This window comes from Cherax quadricarinatus, chromosome 74 (genome assembly GCF_038502225.1).
Source record: "Cherax quadricarinatus isolate ZL_2023a chromosome 74, ASM3850222v1, whole genome shotgun sequence".
NCBI lineage: Eukaryota > Metazoa > Arthropoda > Malacostraca > Decapoda > Parastacidae > Cherax > Cherax quadricarinatus.
This window is the reverse complement of record NC_091365.1, coordinates 16,555,487-16,574,119: the sequence shown is the minus strand read 5'-3', so window position 1 is coordinate 16,574,119 and position 18,633 is coordinate 16,555,487. Positions and strand designations below refer to the sequence as shown.

At 44.3% G+C, this 18,633-nt stretch overlaps 1 protein-coding gene across 1 annotated transcript in view; it reads right to left on the bottom strand.

The window, feature by feature from the left end:
* LOC128700245 (sialin-like) overlaps positions 1-18,633 on the bottom strand; it is a 125,208-nt gene that overhangs the window by 10,559 nt on the left and 96,016 nt on the right. The window contains exon 8 of the mRNA XM_070100806.1: positions 12,234-12,366. Coding sequence (XP_069956907.1) covers positions 12,234-12,366 — 133 coding nt within the window. The remainder of the gene's footprint in view (positions 1-12,233; positions 12,367-18,633) is intronic.

Here is an 18,633-nt window from a genome sequence, read left to right as displayed (position 1 = left end):
GGTCCTGCATGTGCTGCAGGACAGGTAGACAGGGAGTTTACCTGGAGAGAGTTTCGGGGATCAACGCCCCCGCGTTGGCAGACAGGGATTCAGTCCTAATTCACTTTGATAAATTAGACACATGTGCAACACTTGGGTATCTTTAATGAGGACACAACATCTTGGGATCTTAATACAGGGAATTCTTCACTTGCCTAACCCTTGGGCACGACCTGCTTCCTTACTGGACAAATGTGACACCACCTGCGACTGCTGTACCTCTCCTGCCTACGGTATATAAGCTGCTACTTCGCTCATATGCTGTATTCTTCACAAGATTGATGGACTGACAATATCGACTCAAGGCTGAGGGACTGATTACCTCAAACTCCTCATGTTCTTCACCTTTCTCCTTTGTATGGACTGATGAAGCCACTGTGTGGGGAAACGTTTCCTCATTAAACATACCTAAGTGTTGCACATGCGTTTAATTTATCAACTTGTCGGTTCTCTGAACCATTCATCTACACCAATTACTTTGCAGTTTCCGTCGCTACTCTTTCTAATCTTGATTTCATTCATCATCAAGGTTTGTGTTTATGTTTCAATACTTTGCAATTTTCCTCGGTCGAGAGCTTGTAGTTTATACATACAGACAAACACCTCGTCTTTGCAGGATCAATGCTATGCCCATTGTTTCTCTTATTTTGTTTGTGTATTGAACGTCGCCTTCATTTGTTATGCCTCTGTCCTCTTCATATTCACTCTCTACTGGCTTCCTTTCCTCTGTCTCCCCTTTACGTTTACCCTGGATCTTACTTTTCCAATCCCTCCTTGAGAAGATCAGACGATTCATGTTTGCACCTTCTCACTTCCGTGTGCAAAAGTTCACTTGACTGCTGTAACCTCACACTCACTTTTTATTGAATATTTCCATACTCAATCTCATGTTACTTCAGTGTGCACTGATGGTTCTAAATTCCCCAGTGGTGTCGGGTATTTAGCTGTTTTTGCCTAAAAGAATAATCCAAATCATTTACTAAATAGGCCAGAATATTTACAACCGAGTTATATGCAATTCTCACTGCTTTTATATACAAAGCAACATTACAAGCTTTCCAGAAAATTGATTCCATTCATCCCATATTCCTTCACATGCAGCTTTCGTTTTGTCACATTTCTAGTGAGCACAAAGAAGTCGTGTTCTTCTGGGTCGCTGAACATATCTCTGTTCGGGGCAATAAATAAGCAGACTCGGCTGCCTGATCAGCTATTCATGACCTCCCGATTTCTCACGAAGGTATTCCTTCCTCAGATTATTTTTTAGTGATCTCTCAACTACTCTGCAACCGCTGGCAACAACACTGATCCAAGTTAGACCACAACAATTGTTTTCTGTCAAACCACACTTAGCATTCCCAGCACTATTGTGGTTGGGAGACTACACACTCCCGCTTATGTAGTGACTACGTGATTCGCTCACGTCTAGGACTATGTTAGTACTGTCAGTCCACCTTATCTTAATAGATTGTCTTGTCTATCAGCAGGCAAGCAGGATTCACTTCCAACGTCTCTTCCACCTCAACATACACTCTGACCTCTTAGCTAAAAATCAAACTTTTCATGGGGATTTTCTTTGCCTTTAAAACACAAACTAGTGTATTACACCGACTTGCCCTCTCTGCTACCTCCAGTAAATCCTGCCATCGCACACCCCTCCCACCCTCACTACTGCCTCTAGCATATTCCTGCTTTCTCACATGCTTACCTGCAGCAGTGTATGACGCTGCAGTAATGCACAAATAACCCACATATAGGAGAATTAAACTTACGACGGAGCTGCGGTCCGACCTGAACTGTTGACTAGTTAATGGTTCAAGTCGGACTAAAGCCTCGTCATCAATTTCATTCTGGTATGTGCTGGGTCCTCCAACTCACTCTGACGACTGAGTTTAGTATAAGCATCTCACCTCCACAATGATTATATTACTACATCATATAAAGTAAGCAGAATATTTAATAAAAACACATTAAGTGATACATGAGATGATCGAACAATTGTGATATAACTTAAATTAATGTTCAAGTTAAACAGGGAAATCCTAGATCAAAAACGAACATCTGCTGGAAATAGTAAAATGAATCTATAAGAAAAAACTATCATTACTTATACTGAAACACACGAGAGCAAATGTGATACAGTTAGTTAGTTTAATATGTTTATTATGCACCCCATACCCATCCTGTGGGCGGTAGTCAAAAGATTACAGAGGTACATAATTGGTCCAGGGACTGGACTCCAAAGTTTTGATAGCTGAGCAAGTTACAGAGGTAATGAACTCACAATTTACAAAGGAAATGAACTCACAATTTACAAAGGTAATGAACTCACAATTTACAAAGGTAATGAACTCACAATTTACAAAGGTAATGAACTCACAATTTACAAAGGTAATGAACTCACAATTTACAAAGGTAATGAACTCCAGGTAAGTCTGGTCACAATCATGACAAGTTACAAAGGTAGCAAATGTGATACACAGCCATGAAATTTAAGAGACATTACAACTTGTGTCTCGGTGTTACTGACAACACAAAAACAAGAGAGTTTTTTATTTACACAATATTTATAAAAAATTTAAATAAATACGGAAGTGACAATAATCTGAATATATATATATCTTTAAATCTCTAAAGAGGTGCTGGTGTAGTGTGAGAGGTTCTGGTGTAGTGTGAGAGGTTCTGGTGTAGTGTGAGAGGTTCTGGTGTAGTGTGAGAGGTGCTGGTGTAGTGTGAGAGGTGCTGGTGTAGTCTGAGAGGTGCTGGTGTAGTGTGAGAGGTGCTGGTGTAGTGTGAGAGGTGCTGGTGTAGTGTGAGAGGTGCTGGTGTAGTGTGAGAGGTGCTGGTGTAGTGTGAGAGGTGCTGGTGTAGTGTGAGAGGTGCTGGTGTAGTCTGAGAGGTGCTGGTGTAGTGTGAGAGGTGCTGGTGTAGTGTGAGAGGTGCTGGTGTAGTCTGAGAGGTGCTGGTGTAGTGTGAGAGGTGCTGGTGTAGTGTGAGAGGTGCTGGTGTAGTGTGAGAGGTTCTGGTGTAGTGTGAGAGGTTCTGGTGTAGTGTGAGAGGTTCTGGTGTAGTGTGAGAGGTTCTGGTGTAGTGTGAGAGGTGCTGGTGTAGTGTGAGAGGTTCTGGTGTAGTGTGAGAGGTTCTGGTGTAGTGTGAGAGGTTCTGGTGTAGTGTGAGAGGTGCTGGTGCAGTGTGAGAGGTTCTGGTGTAGTCTGAGAGGTTCTGGTGAAGTCTGAGAGGTTCTGGTGTAGTGTGAGAGGTTCTGGTGTAGTGTGAGAGGTTCTGGTGTAGTCTGAGAGGTGCTGGTGTAGTGTGAGAGGTTCTGGTGTAGTGTGAGAGGTTCTGGTGTAGTGTGAGAGGTTCTGGTGTAGTATGAGAGGTTCTGGTGTAGTGTGAGAGGTTCTGGTGTAGTGTGAGAGGTTCTGGTGTAGTGTGAGAGGTTCTGGTGTAGTGTGAGAGGTTCTGGTGTAGTGTGAGAGGTTCTGGTGTAGTGTGAGAGGTTCTGATGTAGTGTGAGAGGTTCTGGTGTAGTGTGAGAGGTTCTGGTGTAGTGTGAGAGGTTCTGGTGTAGTCTGAGAGGTGCTGGTGTAGTCTGAGAGGTTCTGGTGTAGTGTGAGAGGTTCTGGTGTAGTGTGAGAGGTTCTGGTGTAGTGTGAGAGGTTCTGGTGTAGTCTGAGAGGTTCTGGTGTAGTGTGAGAGGTTCTGGTGTAGTGTGAGAGGTTCTGGTGTAGTGTGAGAGGTTCTGGTGTAGTGTGAGAGGTTCTGGTGTAGTGTGAGAGGTTCTGGTGTAGTGTGAGAGGTTCTGGTGTAGTGTGAGAGGTTCTGGTGTAGTATGAGAGGTTCTGGTGTAGTGTGAGAGGTTCTGGTGTAGTGTGAGAGGTTCTGGTGTAGTGTGAGAGGTTCTGGTGTAGTGTGAGAGGTTCTGGTGTAGTGTGAGAGGTTCTGGTGTAGTGTGAGAGGTTCTGGTGTAGTGTGAGAGGTTCTGGTGTAGTGTGAGAGGTTCTGGTGTAGTGTGAGAGGTTCTGGTGTAGTGTGAGAGGTTCTGGTGTAGTGTGAGAGGTTCTGGTGTAGTGTGAGAGGTTCTGGTGTAGTGTGAGAGGTTCTGGTGTAGTGTGAGAGGTTCTGGTGTAGTGTGAGAGGTTCTGGTGTAGTGTGAGAGGTTCTGGTGTAGTGTGAGAGGTTCTGGTGTAGTGTGAGAGGTTCTGGTGTAGTATGAGAGGTTCTGGTGTAGTGTGAGAGGTTCTGGTGTAGTGTGAGAGGTTCTGGTGTAGTCTGAGAGGTTCTCGTGTAGTGTGAGAGGTTCTGGTGTAGTCTGAGAGGTTCTGGTGTAGTCTGAGAGGTTCTGGTGTAGTCTGAGAGGTTCTCGTGTAGTGTGAGAGGTTCTGGTGTAGTGTGAGAGGTTCTGGTGTAGTGTGAGAGGTTCTGGTGTAGTGTGAGAGGTGCTGGTGTAGTGTGAGAGATTCTGGTGTAGTGTGAGAAGTTCTGGAGTAGTGTGAGAGGTGCTGGTGTAGTGTGAGAGGTTCTGGTGTAGTGTGAGAGGTGCTGGTGTAGTGTGAGAGGTTCTGGTGTAGTATGAGAGGTTCTCGTGTAGTGTGAGAGGTTCTGGTGTAGTGTGATAGGTTCTGGTGTAGTGTGAGAGGTTCTGGTGTAGTGTGAGAGGTTCTGGTGTAGTGTGAGAGGTTCTGGTGTAGTATGAGAGGTTCTGGTGTAGTCTGAGAGGTTCTGGTGTAGTATGAGAGGTTCTGGTGTAGTGTGAGAGAGGTTCTCGGTATGTAGAGGTTCTGGTGTAGTGTGAGAGGTTGTGGTGTAGTATGAGAGGTTCTGGTGTAGTGTGAGAGGTTCTGGTGTAGTATGAGAGGTTCTGGTGTAGTATGAGAGGTTCTGGTGTAGTATGAGAGGTTCTATGAGAGGTGTGTAGTGAGAGGTTCTGAAAGGTTCTGGTGTAGTATGAGAGGTTCTCGTGTAGTGTGAGAGGTTCTGGTGTAGTATGAGAGGTTCTCGTGTAGTGTGTAGAGAGGTTCTGGTGTAGTGTGAAAGGTTCTCGTGTAGGTTCTGGTGTAGTATGAGAGGTTCTGGTGTAGTGTGACTATGAGAGGTTCTCGTGTAGTGTGAGAGGTTCTGGTGTAGTGTGAGAGGTTCTGGTGTAGTATGAGAGGTTCTGGTGTAGTGTGAGAGGTTCTGGTGTAGTGTGAGAGGTTCTGGTGTAGTGTGAGAGGTTCTGGTGTAGTCTGAGAGGTTCTGGTAGTAGAGGTTCTGTGTAGAGAGGTTCTGGTGTAGTGAGAGGTTCTGGTGTAGTCTGAGAGGTTCTGTGTAGTAGAGGTTCTGGTGTAGTCTGAGAGGTTCTGGTGTAGTCTGAGAGGTTCTGGTGTAGTGTGAGAGGTGCTGGTGTAGTGTGAGAGGTTCTGGTGTAGTGCTGGTGTAGTGTGAGAGATTCTGAGAGGTTCTGGTAGTGTGAGAGGTGCTGAGTGTGAGAGTTCTGGTGTAGTGTGAGAGGTGCTGGTGTAGTGTGAGAGGTTCTGGTGTAGTGAGAGGTGAGAGAGTTCTGGTGTAGTGTGAGAGGTTCTGGTGTAGTGTGAGAGGTTGGTGTAGTGTGAGAGGTTCTGGTGTAGTCTGAGAGGTTCTGGTGTAGTGTGAGAGGTTCTGGTGTAGTGTGAGAGGTTCTGGTGTAGTGTGAGAGGTTCTGGTGTAGTCTGAGAGGTGAGAGGTTCTGGTGTAGTGTGAGAGGTTCTGGTGTAGTGTGAGAGGTTCTGGTGTAGTGTGAGAGGTTCTGGTGTAGTGTGAGAGGTTCTGGTGTAGTGTGAGAGGTTCTGGTGTAGTGTGAGAGGTTCTGGTGTAGTGTGAGAGGTTCTGGTGTAGTGTGAGAGGTTCTGGTGTAGTGTGAGAGGTTCTGGTGTAGTGTGAGAGGTTCTGGTGTAGTGTGAGAGGTTCTGGTGTAGTCTGAGAGGTTCTGGTGTAGTGTGAGAGGTTCTGGTGTAGTGTGAGAGGTTCTGGTGTAGTGTGAGAGGTTCTGGTGTAGTATGAGAGGTTCTGGTGTAGTATGAGAAGTTCTGAGAGAGGTTCTCGTGTAGGAGAGGTTCTGGTGTAGGTGTGTAGATGAGAGGTTCTGGTGTAGTGTGAGAGGTTCTGGTGTAGTATGAGAGGTTCTCGTGTAGTGCGAGAGGTTCTGGTGTAGTGTGAGAGGTTCTCGTGTAGTGTGAGAGGGTCTGGTGTAGTGTTCAGGTGTAGTAGGTTCTGGTGTAGAGAGGTTCTGGTGTAGTGTGAGAGGTTCTGGTGTAGTGTGAGAGGTTCTCGTGTAGTGTGAGAGGTTCTGGTGTAGTATGAGAGGTTCTCGTGTAGTGTGAGAGGTTCTGGTGTAGTATGAGAGGTTCTCGTGTAGTGTGAGAGGTTCTGGTGTAGTATGAGAGGTTCTCGTGTAGTGTGAAAGGTTCTGGTGTAGTATGAGAGGTTCTGGTGTAGTGTGAGAGGTTCTCGTGTAGTGTGAGAGGTTCTGGTGTAGTGTGAAAGGTTCTGGTGTACTATGAGAGGTTCTGGTGTAGTATGAGAGGTTCTCGTGTAGTATGAGAGGTTCTGGTGTAGTGTGAGAGGTTCTGGTGTACTATGAGAGGTTCTGGTGTAGTATGAGAGGTTCTCGTGTAGTATGAGAGGTTCTGGTGTAGTATGAGAGGTTCTGGTGTAGTATGAGAGGTTCTGGTGTAGTATGAGAGGTTCTCGTGTAGTGCGAGAGGTTCTGGTGTAGTGTGAAAGGTTCTGGTGTACTATGAGAGGTTCTGGTGTAGTGTGAAAGGTTCTGGTGAGAGGTTCTGGTGTAGTTTGAGAGGTTCTGGTGTAGTTTGAGAGGTTCTGGTGTAGTGTGAGAGGTTCTGGTGTAGTGTGAGAGGTTCTGGTGTAGTATGAGAGGTTCTGGTGTAGTATGAGAGGTTCTCGTGTAGTGCGAGAGGTTCTGGTGTAGTGTGAAAGGTTCTGGTGTACTATGAGAGGTTCTGGTGTAGTGTGAAAGGTTCTCGTGTAGTGTGAGAGGTTCTGGTGTAGTGTGAGAGGTTCTGGTGTAGTATGAGAGGTTCTCGTGTAGTGTGAGAGGTTCTGGTGTAGTGTGAGAGGTTCTGGTGTAGTGTGAGAGGTTCTGGTGTAGTATGAGAGGTTCTGGTGTAGTATGAGAGGTTCTGGTGTAGTGTGAGAGGTTCTGGTGTAGTGTGAGAGGTTCTGGTGTAGTATGAGAGGTTCTCGTGTAGTGTGAGAGGTTCTGGTGTAGTCTGAGAGGTTCTGGTGTAGTATGAGAGGTTCTCGTGTAGTGTGAGAGGTTCTGGTGTAGTGTGAAAGGTTCTCGTGTAGTCTGAGAGATTCTGGTGTAGTGTGAAAGGTTCTGGTGTAGTGTGAGAGGTTCTGGTGTAGTATGAGAGGTTCTGGTGTAGTATGAGAGGTTCTGGTGTACTATGAGAGGTTCTCGTGTAGAGTGAGAGGTTCTGGTGTGGTGTGAAAGGTTCTGGTGTACTATGAGAGGTTCTCGTGTAGTGTGAGAGGTTCTGGTGTAGTATGAGAGGTTCAGGTGTAGTATGAGAGGTTCTGGTGTACTATGAGAGGTTCTCGTGTAGTGTGAGAGGTTCTGGTGTAGTGTGAAAGGTTCTCGTGTAGTGTGAGAGGTTCTGGTGTAGTATGAGAGGTTCTGGTGTAGTATGAGAGGTTCTGGTGTAGTATGAGAGGTTCTCGTGTAGTGTGAGAGGTTCTAGTGTAGTGTGAGAGGTTCTGGTGTAGTATGAGAGGTTGTGGTGTAGTATGAGAGGTTTTGGTGTAGTATGAGAGGTTCTCGTGTAGTGTGAGAGGTTCTCGTGTAGTGTGAGAGGTTCTGGTGTGGTGTGAGAGGTTCTGGTGTAGTATGAGAGGTTCTCGTGTAGTGTGAGAGGTTCTGGTGTAGTGTGAGAGGTTCTGGTGTAGTATGAGAGGTTCTGGTGTAGTATGAGAGGTTCTGGTGTAGTATGAGAGGTTCTCGTGTAGTGTGAGAGGTTCTGGTGTAGTGTGAGAGGTTTTGGTGTAGTATGAGAGGTTCTGGTGTAGTGTGAGAGGTTCTGGTGTAGTGTGAGAGGTTCTGGTGTAGTGTGAGAGGTTCTGGTGTAGTGTGAGAGGTTCTGGTGTAGTGTGAGAGGTTCTTGTGTAGTGTGAGAGGTTCTGGTGTAGTGTGAGAGGTTCTGGTGTAGTGTGAGAGGTTCTGGTGTAGTGTGAGAGGTTCTGGTGTAGTATGAGAGGTTCTGGTGTAGTATGAGAGGTTCTGGTGTAGTATGAGAGGTTCTCGTGTAGTGTGAGAGGTTCTGGTGTAGTGTGAGAGGTTCTGGTGTAGTATGAGAGATTCTGATGTACTATGAGAGGTTCTGGTGTAGTGTGAGAGGTTCTCGTGTAGTGTGAGAGGTTCAGGTGTAGTGTGAGAGGTTCTGGTGTAGTGTGAGAGGTTCTGGTGTAGTGTGAGATGTTCTGGTGTAGTGTGAGAGGTTCTAGTGTAGTGTGAGAGGTCCTGGTGTAGTGTAAGAGATCCTAGTGTAGTGTGAGAGGTTCTGGTGTAGTGTGAGAGGTTCTGGTGTAGTGTGAGAGGTTCTGGTGTAGTGCGAAAGGTTCTGGTGTAGCATGAGAGGTTCTGGTGTAGTGTGAGAGGTTCTGGTGTAGTGTGAGAGGTTCTGGTGTAGTGTGAGAGGTCCTGGTGTAGTGTAAGAGATCCTAGCGTAGTGTGAGAGGTTCTGGTGTAGTGTGAGAGGTTCTGGTGTAGTATGAGAGGTTCTGGTGTAGTATGAGAGGTTCTGGTGTAGTATGAGAGGTTCTGGTGTAGTGTGAGAGGTTCTGGTGTAGTGTGAGAGGTTTTGGTGTAGTATGAGAGGTTCTGGTGTAGTATGAGAGGCTTTGGTGCAGTGTGAGAGGTTCTGGTGTAGTGTGAGAGGTTCTGGTGCAGTGTGAGAGGTTCTGGTGTAGTGTGAGAGGTTCTGGTGTAGTGTGAGAGGTTCTGTTGTAGTGTGAAAGGTTCTGATGTAGTATGAGAGGTTCTGGTGTAGTGTGAGAGGTTCTGGTGTAGTGTGAGAGGTTCTGGTGTAGTGTGAGAGGTTCTGGTGTAGTGTGAGAAGTTCTGGTGTAGTATGAGAGGTTCTGGTGTAGTATGAGAGGTTCTCGTGTACTGTGAGAGGTTCTGGTGTAGTGTGAGAGGTTCTGGTGTAGTATGAGAGGTTCTGGTGTAGTGTGAGAGGTTCTGGTGTAGTATGAGAGGTTCTGGTGTAGTATGAGAGGTTCTCGTGTACTGTGAGAGGTTCTGGTGTAGTATGAGAGGTTCTGGTGTAGTATGAGAGGTTCTGCTGTAGTATGAGAGGTACTCGTGTAGTGTGAGAGGTTCTGGTGTAGTGTGAGAGGTTCTGGTGTAGTATGAGAAGTTCAGGTGTAGTATGAGAGGTTCTCGTGTAGTATGAGAGGTTCTCGTGTAGTGTCAGAGGTTCTGGTGTAGTGTGAGAAGTTTCGATGTAGTATGAGAGGTTCTCGTGTAGTGTGAGAGGTTCTGGTGTAGTGTGAGAGGTTCTGGTGTAGTGTGAGAGGTTCTGGTGTAGTGTGAGAGGTTCTTGTGTAGTGTGAGAGGTTCTGGTGTAGTGTGAGAGGTTCTGGTGTAGTGTGAGAGGTTCTGGTGTAGTGTGAGAGGTCCTGGTGTAGTGTGAGAGGTCCTGGTGTAGTGTGAGAGGTTCTGGTGTAGTGTGAGAGGTTCTTGTGTAGTGTGAGAGGTTCTGGTGTAGTGTGAGAGGTTCTGATGTAGTGTGAGAGGTTCTGGTGTAGTGTGAGAGGTCCTGGTGTAGTGTGAGAGGTCCTGGTGTAGTGTGAGAGGTCCTGGTGTAGTGTGAGAGGTCCTGGTGTAGTGTGAGAGGTCCTGGTGTAGTGTGAGAGGTCCTGGTGTAGTGTAAGAGGTTTTGGTGTAGTGTAAGAGGTCCTGGTGTAGTGTAAGAGGTTTTGGTGTAGTGTGAGAGGTCCTGGTGTAGTGTAAGAGGTTTTGGTGTAGTGTGAGAGGTCCTGGTGTAGTGTAAGCGGTCCTGGTGTAGTGTAAGAGGTTTTGGTGTAGTGTAAGAGGTTTTGGTGTAGTGTAAGAGGTCCTGGTGTAGTGTAAGAGGTTTTGGTGTAGTGTAAGCGGTCCTGGTGTAGTGTAAGAGGTCCTAGTGTAGTGTGAGAGGTCCTGGTGTAGTGTGAGAGGTCCTGGTGTAGTGTGAGAGGTCCTGGTGTAGTGTGAGAGGTCCTGGTGTAGTGTGAGAGGTCCTGGTGTAGTGTAAGAGATCCCTGTGTAGTGTGAGAGGTTCTGGTGTAGTGTGAGAGGTTCTGGTGTAGTGTGAGAGGTTCTGGTGTAGTGTGAAAGGTTCTGGTGTAGTATGAGAGGTTCTGGTGTAGTGTGAGAGGTTCTGGAGTAGTGTGAGAGCTTCTGGTGTAGTGTGAGAGGTCCTGGTGTAGTGTAAGAGATCCTAGCGTAGTGTGAGAGGTTCTGGTGTAGTGTGAGAGGTTCTGGCGTAGTATGAGAGGTTCTGGTGTAGTATGAGAGGTTCTGCTGTAGTATGAGAGGTTCTGGTGTAGTGTGAGAGGTTCTGGTGTAGTGTGAGAGGTTCTGGTGTAGTGTGAGAGGTTTTGGTGTAGTATGAGAGGTTCTGGTGTAGTATGAGAGGCTCTGGTGCAGTGTGAGAGGTTCTGGTGTAGTGTGAGAGGTTCTGGTGTAGTGTGAGAGGTTCTGGTGTAGTGTGAGAGGTTCTGGTGTAGTGTGACAGGTTCTGGTGTAGTGTGAGAGGTTCTGGTGTAGTGTGAAAGGTTCTGATGTAGTATGAGAGGTTCTGGTGTAGTGTGAGAGGTTCTGGTGTAGTGTGAGAGGTTCTGGTGTAGTGTGAGAGGTTCTGGTGTAGTGTGAGAGGTTCTGGTGTAGTATGAGAGGTTCTGGTGTAGTATGAGAGGTTCTCGTGTACTGTGAGAGGTTCTGGTGTAGTGTGAGAGGTTCTGGTGTAGTATGAGAGGTTCTGGTGTAGTATGAGAGGTTCTGGTGTAGTATGAGAGGTTCTGGTGTAGTGTGAGAGGTTCTGGTGTAATGTAAGAGGTTTTGGTGTAGTGTAAGAGGTTCTGGTGTAGTGTGAGAGGTTCTGGTGTAATGTAAGAGGTTTTGGTGTAGTGTAAGAGGTTCTGGTGTAGTATGAGAGGTTCTGGTGTAATGTAAGAGGTTTTGGTGTAGTGTAAGAGGTTCTGGTGTAGTGTGAGAGGTTCTGGTGTAATGTAAGAGGTTTTGTTGTAGTGTAAGAGGTTCTGGTGTAGTGTGAGAGGTTCTGGTGTAATGTAAGAGGTTTTGGTGTAGTGTAAGAGGTTCTGGTGTAGTATGAGAGGTTCTGGTGTAGTGTGAGAGGTTCTGGTGTAATGTAAGAGGTCCTGGTGTAGTGTGAGAGGTTTAGGTGTTGTATAAGAGGTCCTGGTGTAGTGTAAGAGGTCATCGTGTAGTGTAAGAGGTTTTGGTGTAGTGTAAGAGGTTCTGGTGTAGTATGAGAGGTTCTGGTGTAGTGTAAGAGGTTTTGGTGTAGTGTAAGTGGTCCTGGTGTACTGTGAGAGGTTTTGGTGTAGTGTAAGAGGTCCTGGTGTAGTGTGAGAGGTTTAGGTGTTGTATAAGAGGTCCTGGTGTAGTGTAAGAGGTCCTGGTGTAGTGTGAGAGGTTTTGGTGTAGTGTAAGAGGTCCTGGTGTAGTGTGAGAGGTTTAGGTATTGTATAAGAGGTCATCGTGTAGTGTAAGAGGTCCTGGTGTAGTGTAAGAGGTCCTGGTGTAGTGTGAGAGGTTTTGGTGTAGTGTAAGAGGTCCTGGTGTAGTGTGAGAGGTTTTGGTGTAGTGTAAGAGGTCCTGGTGTAGTGTAAGAGGTCTTGGTGTAATGTAAGAGGTTTTAGTGTAGTGTGAGAGGTCCTAGTGTTATGTGAAATGTTCCGGTGTAGTGTGAGAGGTCCTGGTGTAAAATAAGAAGTTCTGGTGTAGTGTGAGAGGTTCTGGTGTAGTGTGAGATGTTCTGGTGTAGTGTGAGAAGTTTTGGTGTAGTGTGAGAAGTTCTGGTGTAGTGTGAGAAGTTCTGGTTTAGTGTGAGAAGTTCTGGTGTAGTGTGAGAAGTTTTGGTGTAGTGTGAGAAGTTCTGGTGTAGTGTGAGAAGTTCTGGTTTAGTGTGAGAGACACACGTAAGTCTTACCGATGGTGTTGGCGACCTTCCTGACAGTCTGGGTGGAGAGGATGGCCTTCTTACGTAGTGTGTCCCCCGTCAGGCTCACCACTAAGCTGAAGATCCACATACCCAGGTATGGCAGACCGCTCAATACAGCGTTCTACAACCAAAACAGTCATATGGATTTCTTATTGTTATTTATTCCAGAGGCTTGATAACCAAGGGTAACACAATAAAGCTAAGCACTGACTTATTTTCAATGGTGATTTTAGGCCCTCTTCCCTAGGATGCGATCGGTAACAGTTAAGTTTCGATTGGTTATCTATTTAATAACAGGTCTGCAGGAGCACGTGTAAGGAAACTTGCACATAAGAGTACACTTTCCATCACTAAGAAGTCATAGCCAAGCACTTTAGGGTCTTCTTTAGTACTTACATTAATAAAGTCGCATTTTAATTAAATAATCTTAAGATATTGAAAAAAGTATAAGGTAACCTCAAGAGTGTCCTCCTTCATGTGTTCTGATAAGTAATACAATAATCATTTAATAAACTGCTTGGGTGATGGATACCTATCAAATCTCTGCGTTAAAAGAAGTAGAGAAAAGAGTTCATATAACAGTAGTCAGTCGTTGGTATCATCACTATAAGAATATAGGGTCACCAGAAGTGTGATTTTTAGTATTTAATGGTTATAATTATAACTACGTTTTTTTAAGGGGTGGAAGGCCTCGGTCATATGACCAAAAGCTCCAGCTGCGGGTCATCATATGACTAAGACCCGCGTCAGGGAACACTTATCCTGTTTCGTGACAAACCTAACCTAACCTAACCAGCGTTGTGTGTGTGTGTGTGTACTCACCTAATTGTGGTTGCCGGGGTCGATACTCAGTTCCTGGCCCCGCCTCTTCACTGATCGCTACTTAGTCCTCTTTCTCTCTGCTTCCTGAGCTTTGTCATACCTCGTCTTAAAGCTATGTATAGTTCCTGCCTCCACTACATCACTTGCTAAGCTATTCCACTTCCTGACGACTCTATGACTGAAGAAATACTTTCTAACATCCCTCTGACTCGTCTGAGTCTTCATCTTCTATTTGTGACCCCTTGTTTCTGTGTCCCCTCTCTGGAACAACCTGTCTCTATCCACCTTATCTATTCCACGCAGTATTTTATATGTCATTATCATGTCTCCCCTGACCCTCCTGTCCTCCAGTGTCGTCAGTCCGATTTCCCTCAACCTTTCTTCGTAGGACATACCCTTGAGCTCCGGAACTAGCCTTGTTGCAAACCTTTGCACTTTCTCTAATTTCTTGACGTGCTTGACCAGGTGTTGGTTCCAAACTGGTGCTGCGTACTCCAGTATGGGCCTGATGTACACAGTGTACAGTGTCTTGAACGATTCCTTACTAAGGTATCGGAACGCTATGCTCAGGTTTGCCAGGCGCCCATATGCTGCAGCGGTTATCTGGTTGATGTGTGCCTCCGAAGACATGCTCGATGTTAGCTTCACCCCAAGATCTTTCTCCTTGAGTGAGGTTTGCAGTCTTTGGCCACCTAGCCTATACTCTGTCTGCGGTCTTCTTTGCCCTTCCCCTATCTTTATGACTTTGCATTTGGTAGGGTTGAATTCAAGAAGCCAGTTGCTGGACCACGTGTCCAGTCTGTCCAGGTCTCTTTGAAGTCCTGCCTGGCCCTCATCTGATTTAATTCTCCTCATTAACTTCACATCATCTGCGAAGAGGGACACCTCTGAGTCTATCCCCTCCATCATGTCATTCACATATACCAAAAATAGCACTGGTCCTAGGACCGACCCCTGTGGGACCCCGCTCGTCACAGGTGCCCACTGTGATACATCATTACGTACCATGACTCGTTGTTGCCTCCCTGTCAGGTATTCTCTGATCCATTGCAGTGCCCTTCCTGTTATACGCGCCTGATCCTCTAGCTTCTGCACTAATCTCTTGTGAGGAACTGTGTCGAAGGCCTTCTTGCAGTCCAAGAAAATGCAATCAACCCACCCCTCTCTCCCGTGTCTTACTTCTGCAACTTTGTCATTAAAAGCTCCAGAAGGTTTGTGACTCAGGATTTGCCTTACATAAATCCGTGCTGGTTGTGGTTTATAATCTTGTTCCGTTCCAGGTGCTCAACCACTCTCCTGATAATCTTCTCCATGACTTTGCATACTATACAGGTCAGTGACACTGGTCTGTAATTTAGTGCCTCTTTTCTGTCTCCTTTTTTAAAAATGAGAACTACATTTGCGGTCTTCCATACCTCAGGTAGTTGCCCAGTTTCAAGGGATGTGTTGAAGATTGTGGTAAGTGGCACACACAGTATATCTGCTGTGTGTGTGTGTGTGTGTGTGTGTGTGTGTGTGTGTGTGTGTGTGCTCACCTAATTGTGGTTGTAGGGGTCGAGACTCAGCTCCTGGTGTGTGTGTGTGTGTGTGTATGTGTATGTGTGTGTGTACCCACCTAATTGTACTCACCTAGTTGTGATTGCAGGGGTCGAGACTCAGCTCCTGGCCCCGCCTCTTCACTGATCGCTACTAGGTCCTCTCCCCCTCTGCTTCCTGAGCTTTGTCATACCTCTTCTTAAAACTATGTATGGTTCCTGCCTCCACTACTTCACTTGCTAGGCTATTCCACTTCCTGACGACTCTATGAATGAAGAAATACTTCCTAACGTCCCTGTGACTCGTCTGAGTCTTCAGCTTCCAGTTGTGACCCCTTGTTTTTGTGTCCCCTCTCTGGAACATCCTATCTCTGTCCACCTTGTCTATTCCCCGCAGTATCTTGTATGTCGTTATCATGTCTCCCCTGACCCTTCTGTCCTCCAGTGTCGTCAGTCCGATTTCCCTCAACCTTTCCTCGTACGACATTCCCCTGAGCTCTGGGACTAGCCTTGTTGCAAACCTTTGTACTTTCTCTAACTTCTTGACGTGCTTGACCAGGTGTGGGTTCCAGACTGGTGCTGCATACTCCAGTATGGGCCTGACATACACAGTGTACAGTGTCTTGAACGATTCCTTATTAAGGTGTGTGTGTATGTGTGTGTGTGTGTGTGTGTGTGTGTGTGTGTGTGTGTGAAAGAGAGAGAGAGATAGGCTCTGCGATATAATCCAACTCACTCTACGGGTTGGTTTTTATTATAGTAACTAGATATACATTGGTAGCTGCGCCATCCTTGGAAGATATCCGTGTATTGCATAACCACAGCTTCCTTGTACTACCTCGGCACTTTCATTTTCAAGTTATCAACGTTGAAGGTCGAAGCCAACTGGACGAGGCTCAGAAATTATCGCATGGAAATCAATATTTCAATTTATTAGTTTCTTAAAATAAACTGGGACTAACACAGGACAAGATCAATCTAAACTTTTCTCTCAGTAAGATTTATCAGCATATAAGAGTTAAATAAGTATGAATGTAAGTAATTAAGTTATATTTAAGCTTAAATTACATAACGTTTCAATTTTTTTAATGGTACCAAGGGTAAACATGTCATGTGCGCATAATAGTACATTATTTAATCAGAGACAGTGCTAGGATAGTATGTGGCATATAAAGACACTGGAATGGGTGGCATTCAGTAAAGGGAGGATAAGCCCAGTGCCTTGAATCAAGAGCCCTTCACTAATATCACGGCAAAATTTTGCTATAATGAAAAATGATACTATATTTTCATGAGTCTGAGAGGCTGCAAATTTGAAGTTTTACTCAAATTTAAAAAAAAAATGAATACTCGTGTGGAAAATACTGTATATATATATTCCAGAAATTCAGTATTTATATGTAAATAGATAGCCATACTCTATTTAATAATATTTATGCCATAGAAAACGGAAAGCCTGCGTCTGCGCAGACAAGACACTCGCCATCTTGGTTTTGAATTGAACAGTGAATGGGAAGAATTTTTCGTGCTCTAGAGGTTAAAATTGGGCTGACACCTCTCAAATAGGAAACGAATTTGTTGGATGTGCATTCCTGCATAATTTGAGTATCAGGCGACAGGACAACACAGCTCCAGGAACCTCAGATAAGTCTGTTTATGTTTAATTCTGGCCAGTAATTTCATAAATTTAGACAGTGAGGTTTTCTGGGTATAATACACATTAATATCCAGTCAAATTGGTGAGTGATATTAAGATATATTTTCCTTCTGTTATGTAATTGTGTATATATATATAACAATTTATTATTTTTAATTTACAGTCCACAAATTTATATATTTACCAGTATTCCTGGTGTATGTATATTTCATTTAATTAATAGGTCCAGAGCAACTTGTGGTTATGACAGTGGTAGGTATCGAAGGGGGACATTTTTTGCGACCTAAGTGTCCCAAATTCCTACTTATCTATTAACATTGATAAATAATAATTATCTTTGTTATTTACTGTTATGTACATAATGAGTTACATACAGATAAATGCAATTTTCCACACCCGGAATTAGTTCAGTTACTAGAGAATGCCACTTCTGATCGACTTCAAACTGTCACCACTGGGGGGGGGGACTTTATTAAAAGAACGTTGAGAATTCACTCTGGGCTGTGTAAATTTCAAATTGGCGCTGTTATTAAATAGATCCCCATATAGCTACAGAACGCCTCGTCTGATCGGCTTCAAACACTAAACGCTGGTGTATCTTAATTGAAAATATTTTTGTATTAATTTTGGGTTGTGTGGATGCCAATTTGCCAGATTTTAAGGCAATTATATCGAACTATCTTTTCTTAAACTAAATAATTCCAACATTTTTTTTTCTATCAGGATTGTAGAATTAAAAATAATATATAAATGAGGCAAGAAAACTGAAAAAATAAAATTCGCGTTTATGTGACATTTTTAAGTTTAATTAGAAAAGACTAATTTTTTTGCAACAGTCTCATCAAAAATTTTCTTTTATTTAAGCTGTGTTGCCACTCGCCAAGAGGTTTATCAAGCCTAAATGGACATATTAGGAGAGAACAGTAAGAATATATTCAGCGGGAAAGCAATGTGAAACAGGTGGTGACCGGTGAGATTATTGGGTAAAAGGTAGTTTAAAACAGCATAAAATAATCATCTTTTAACATTATCTCTCAGTCCACAGCAAGATTCGAACCTGTACACACTGCATCAAAGTACACAGTACTTAAGCCACTCAGTACTGCGCACTTTGGTGCAGTGTGTGCAGGTTCGAAATCTGATGTGGAATGAGAGATAATGTTTGCTAAATAATTTCGCTTGTTTGCGAATTGTTAAACATAATCATATATATTAAATGATGAGGGTGTTGTGGGATCAGAATATGATTCCTCTAATACCTATGATATGTTGAAGTTACCATTGTTTGAGAAAACTGTGTCCGTGATTGATAAGAGAAAAACTTGACACCTTTTATGATTGCTTCATGAGAGATATAATGAGATGATTATGAGATACAATGAGAAATGAAAAACGTTCATAATGCAGGTATTAGCAGTTGCTAGTATAATGTTGTGAAGACAATGGTAACGTTCTCAGCTATGTTGTTGTCAGGGAAGAAGATGCATGATTTAGGATTGGTTTCTCTTCCGCATGTTTTGACTATACTCTCGCATTATCTGGGGGAAATATGGACACTATAGTTCCGTGAACTTCTGGCGAATGAAGGCACTTTCCACTCCCAGATATTCCTGACTGGATATTCTGTGTGTCTGAAGTCATAAACTTATGAATACCCCTCGTTCCAGCAATTTGTAAGAAAGAAGCCCATGACTCTTGCCTTCAAGACTTGCCTTTTAACTGGCTGTCAAGATGCCGAAAAATGCTTAAAAAAAAAAGGTCCTGAAGATAAAGACATACAAACTATGCTATTTGCTCACTGTAGTCAAAGCATAATAGTTTTACCATCTTATGAGCAAGAGATTGTAATAACTCACTACAATGGATACATTACAAATCTTTTCATGGAACATTGCTTCCATCAGGAAGCGGTTGCCTGACTTACATCATATTAGTGCAACCAAGAATATTGATGTCATCTGTTTGCAGGAATATAGATTGAAAGATGGAGCACCTCCACCAAACTTGCCTGGATATGCAGCTTATAACCTAAGGTCAACCAACTGTTGTGTGATGTATGTCAGAAAGAACTTGCCACATTCACTCCTTTCCTTGCAGAGTCGAGTTAACATGCAGTATCATGGTGTCAATGTATATGCAGGCGATTTTTCCATAAACATTTTTAATTTCTATGCCCCAGCGAACCAGCTTCGACCTGATGCTTTACCAGATCGCATCAATAGTGAACCTACCATCATTCTTGGAGATTTTAATGCCAGACATAAGAATATTGGTGGGTCTATAACAAACACCAATGGAACTAAACTAGTGAAATTGCTAAATGAGCATGATAATGTTCGAATTGTGGGCACTACTGAGCCTACTCACATATATG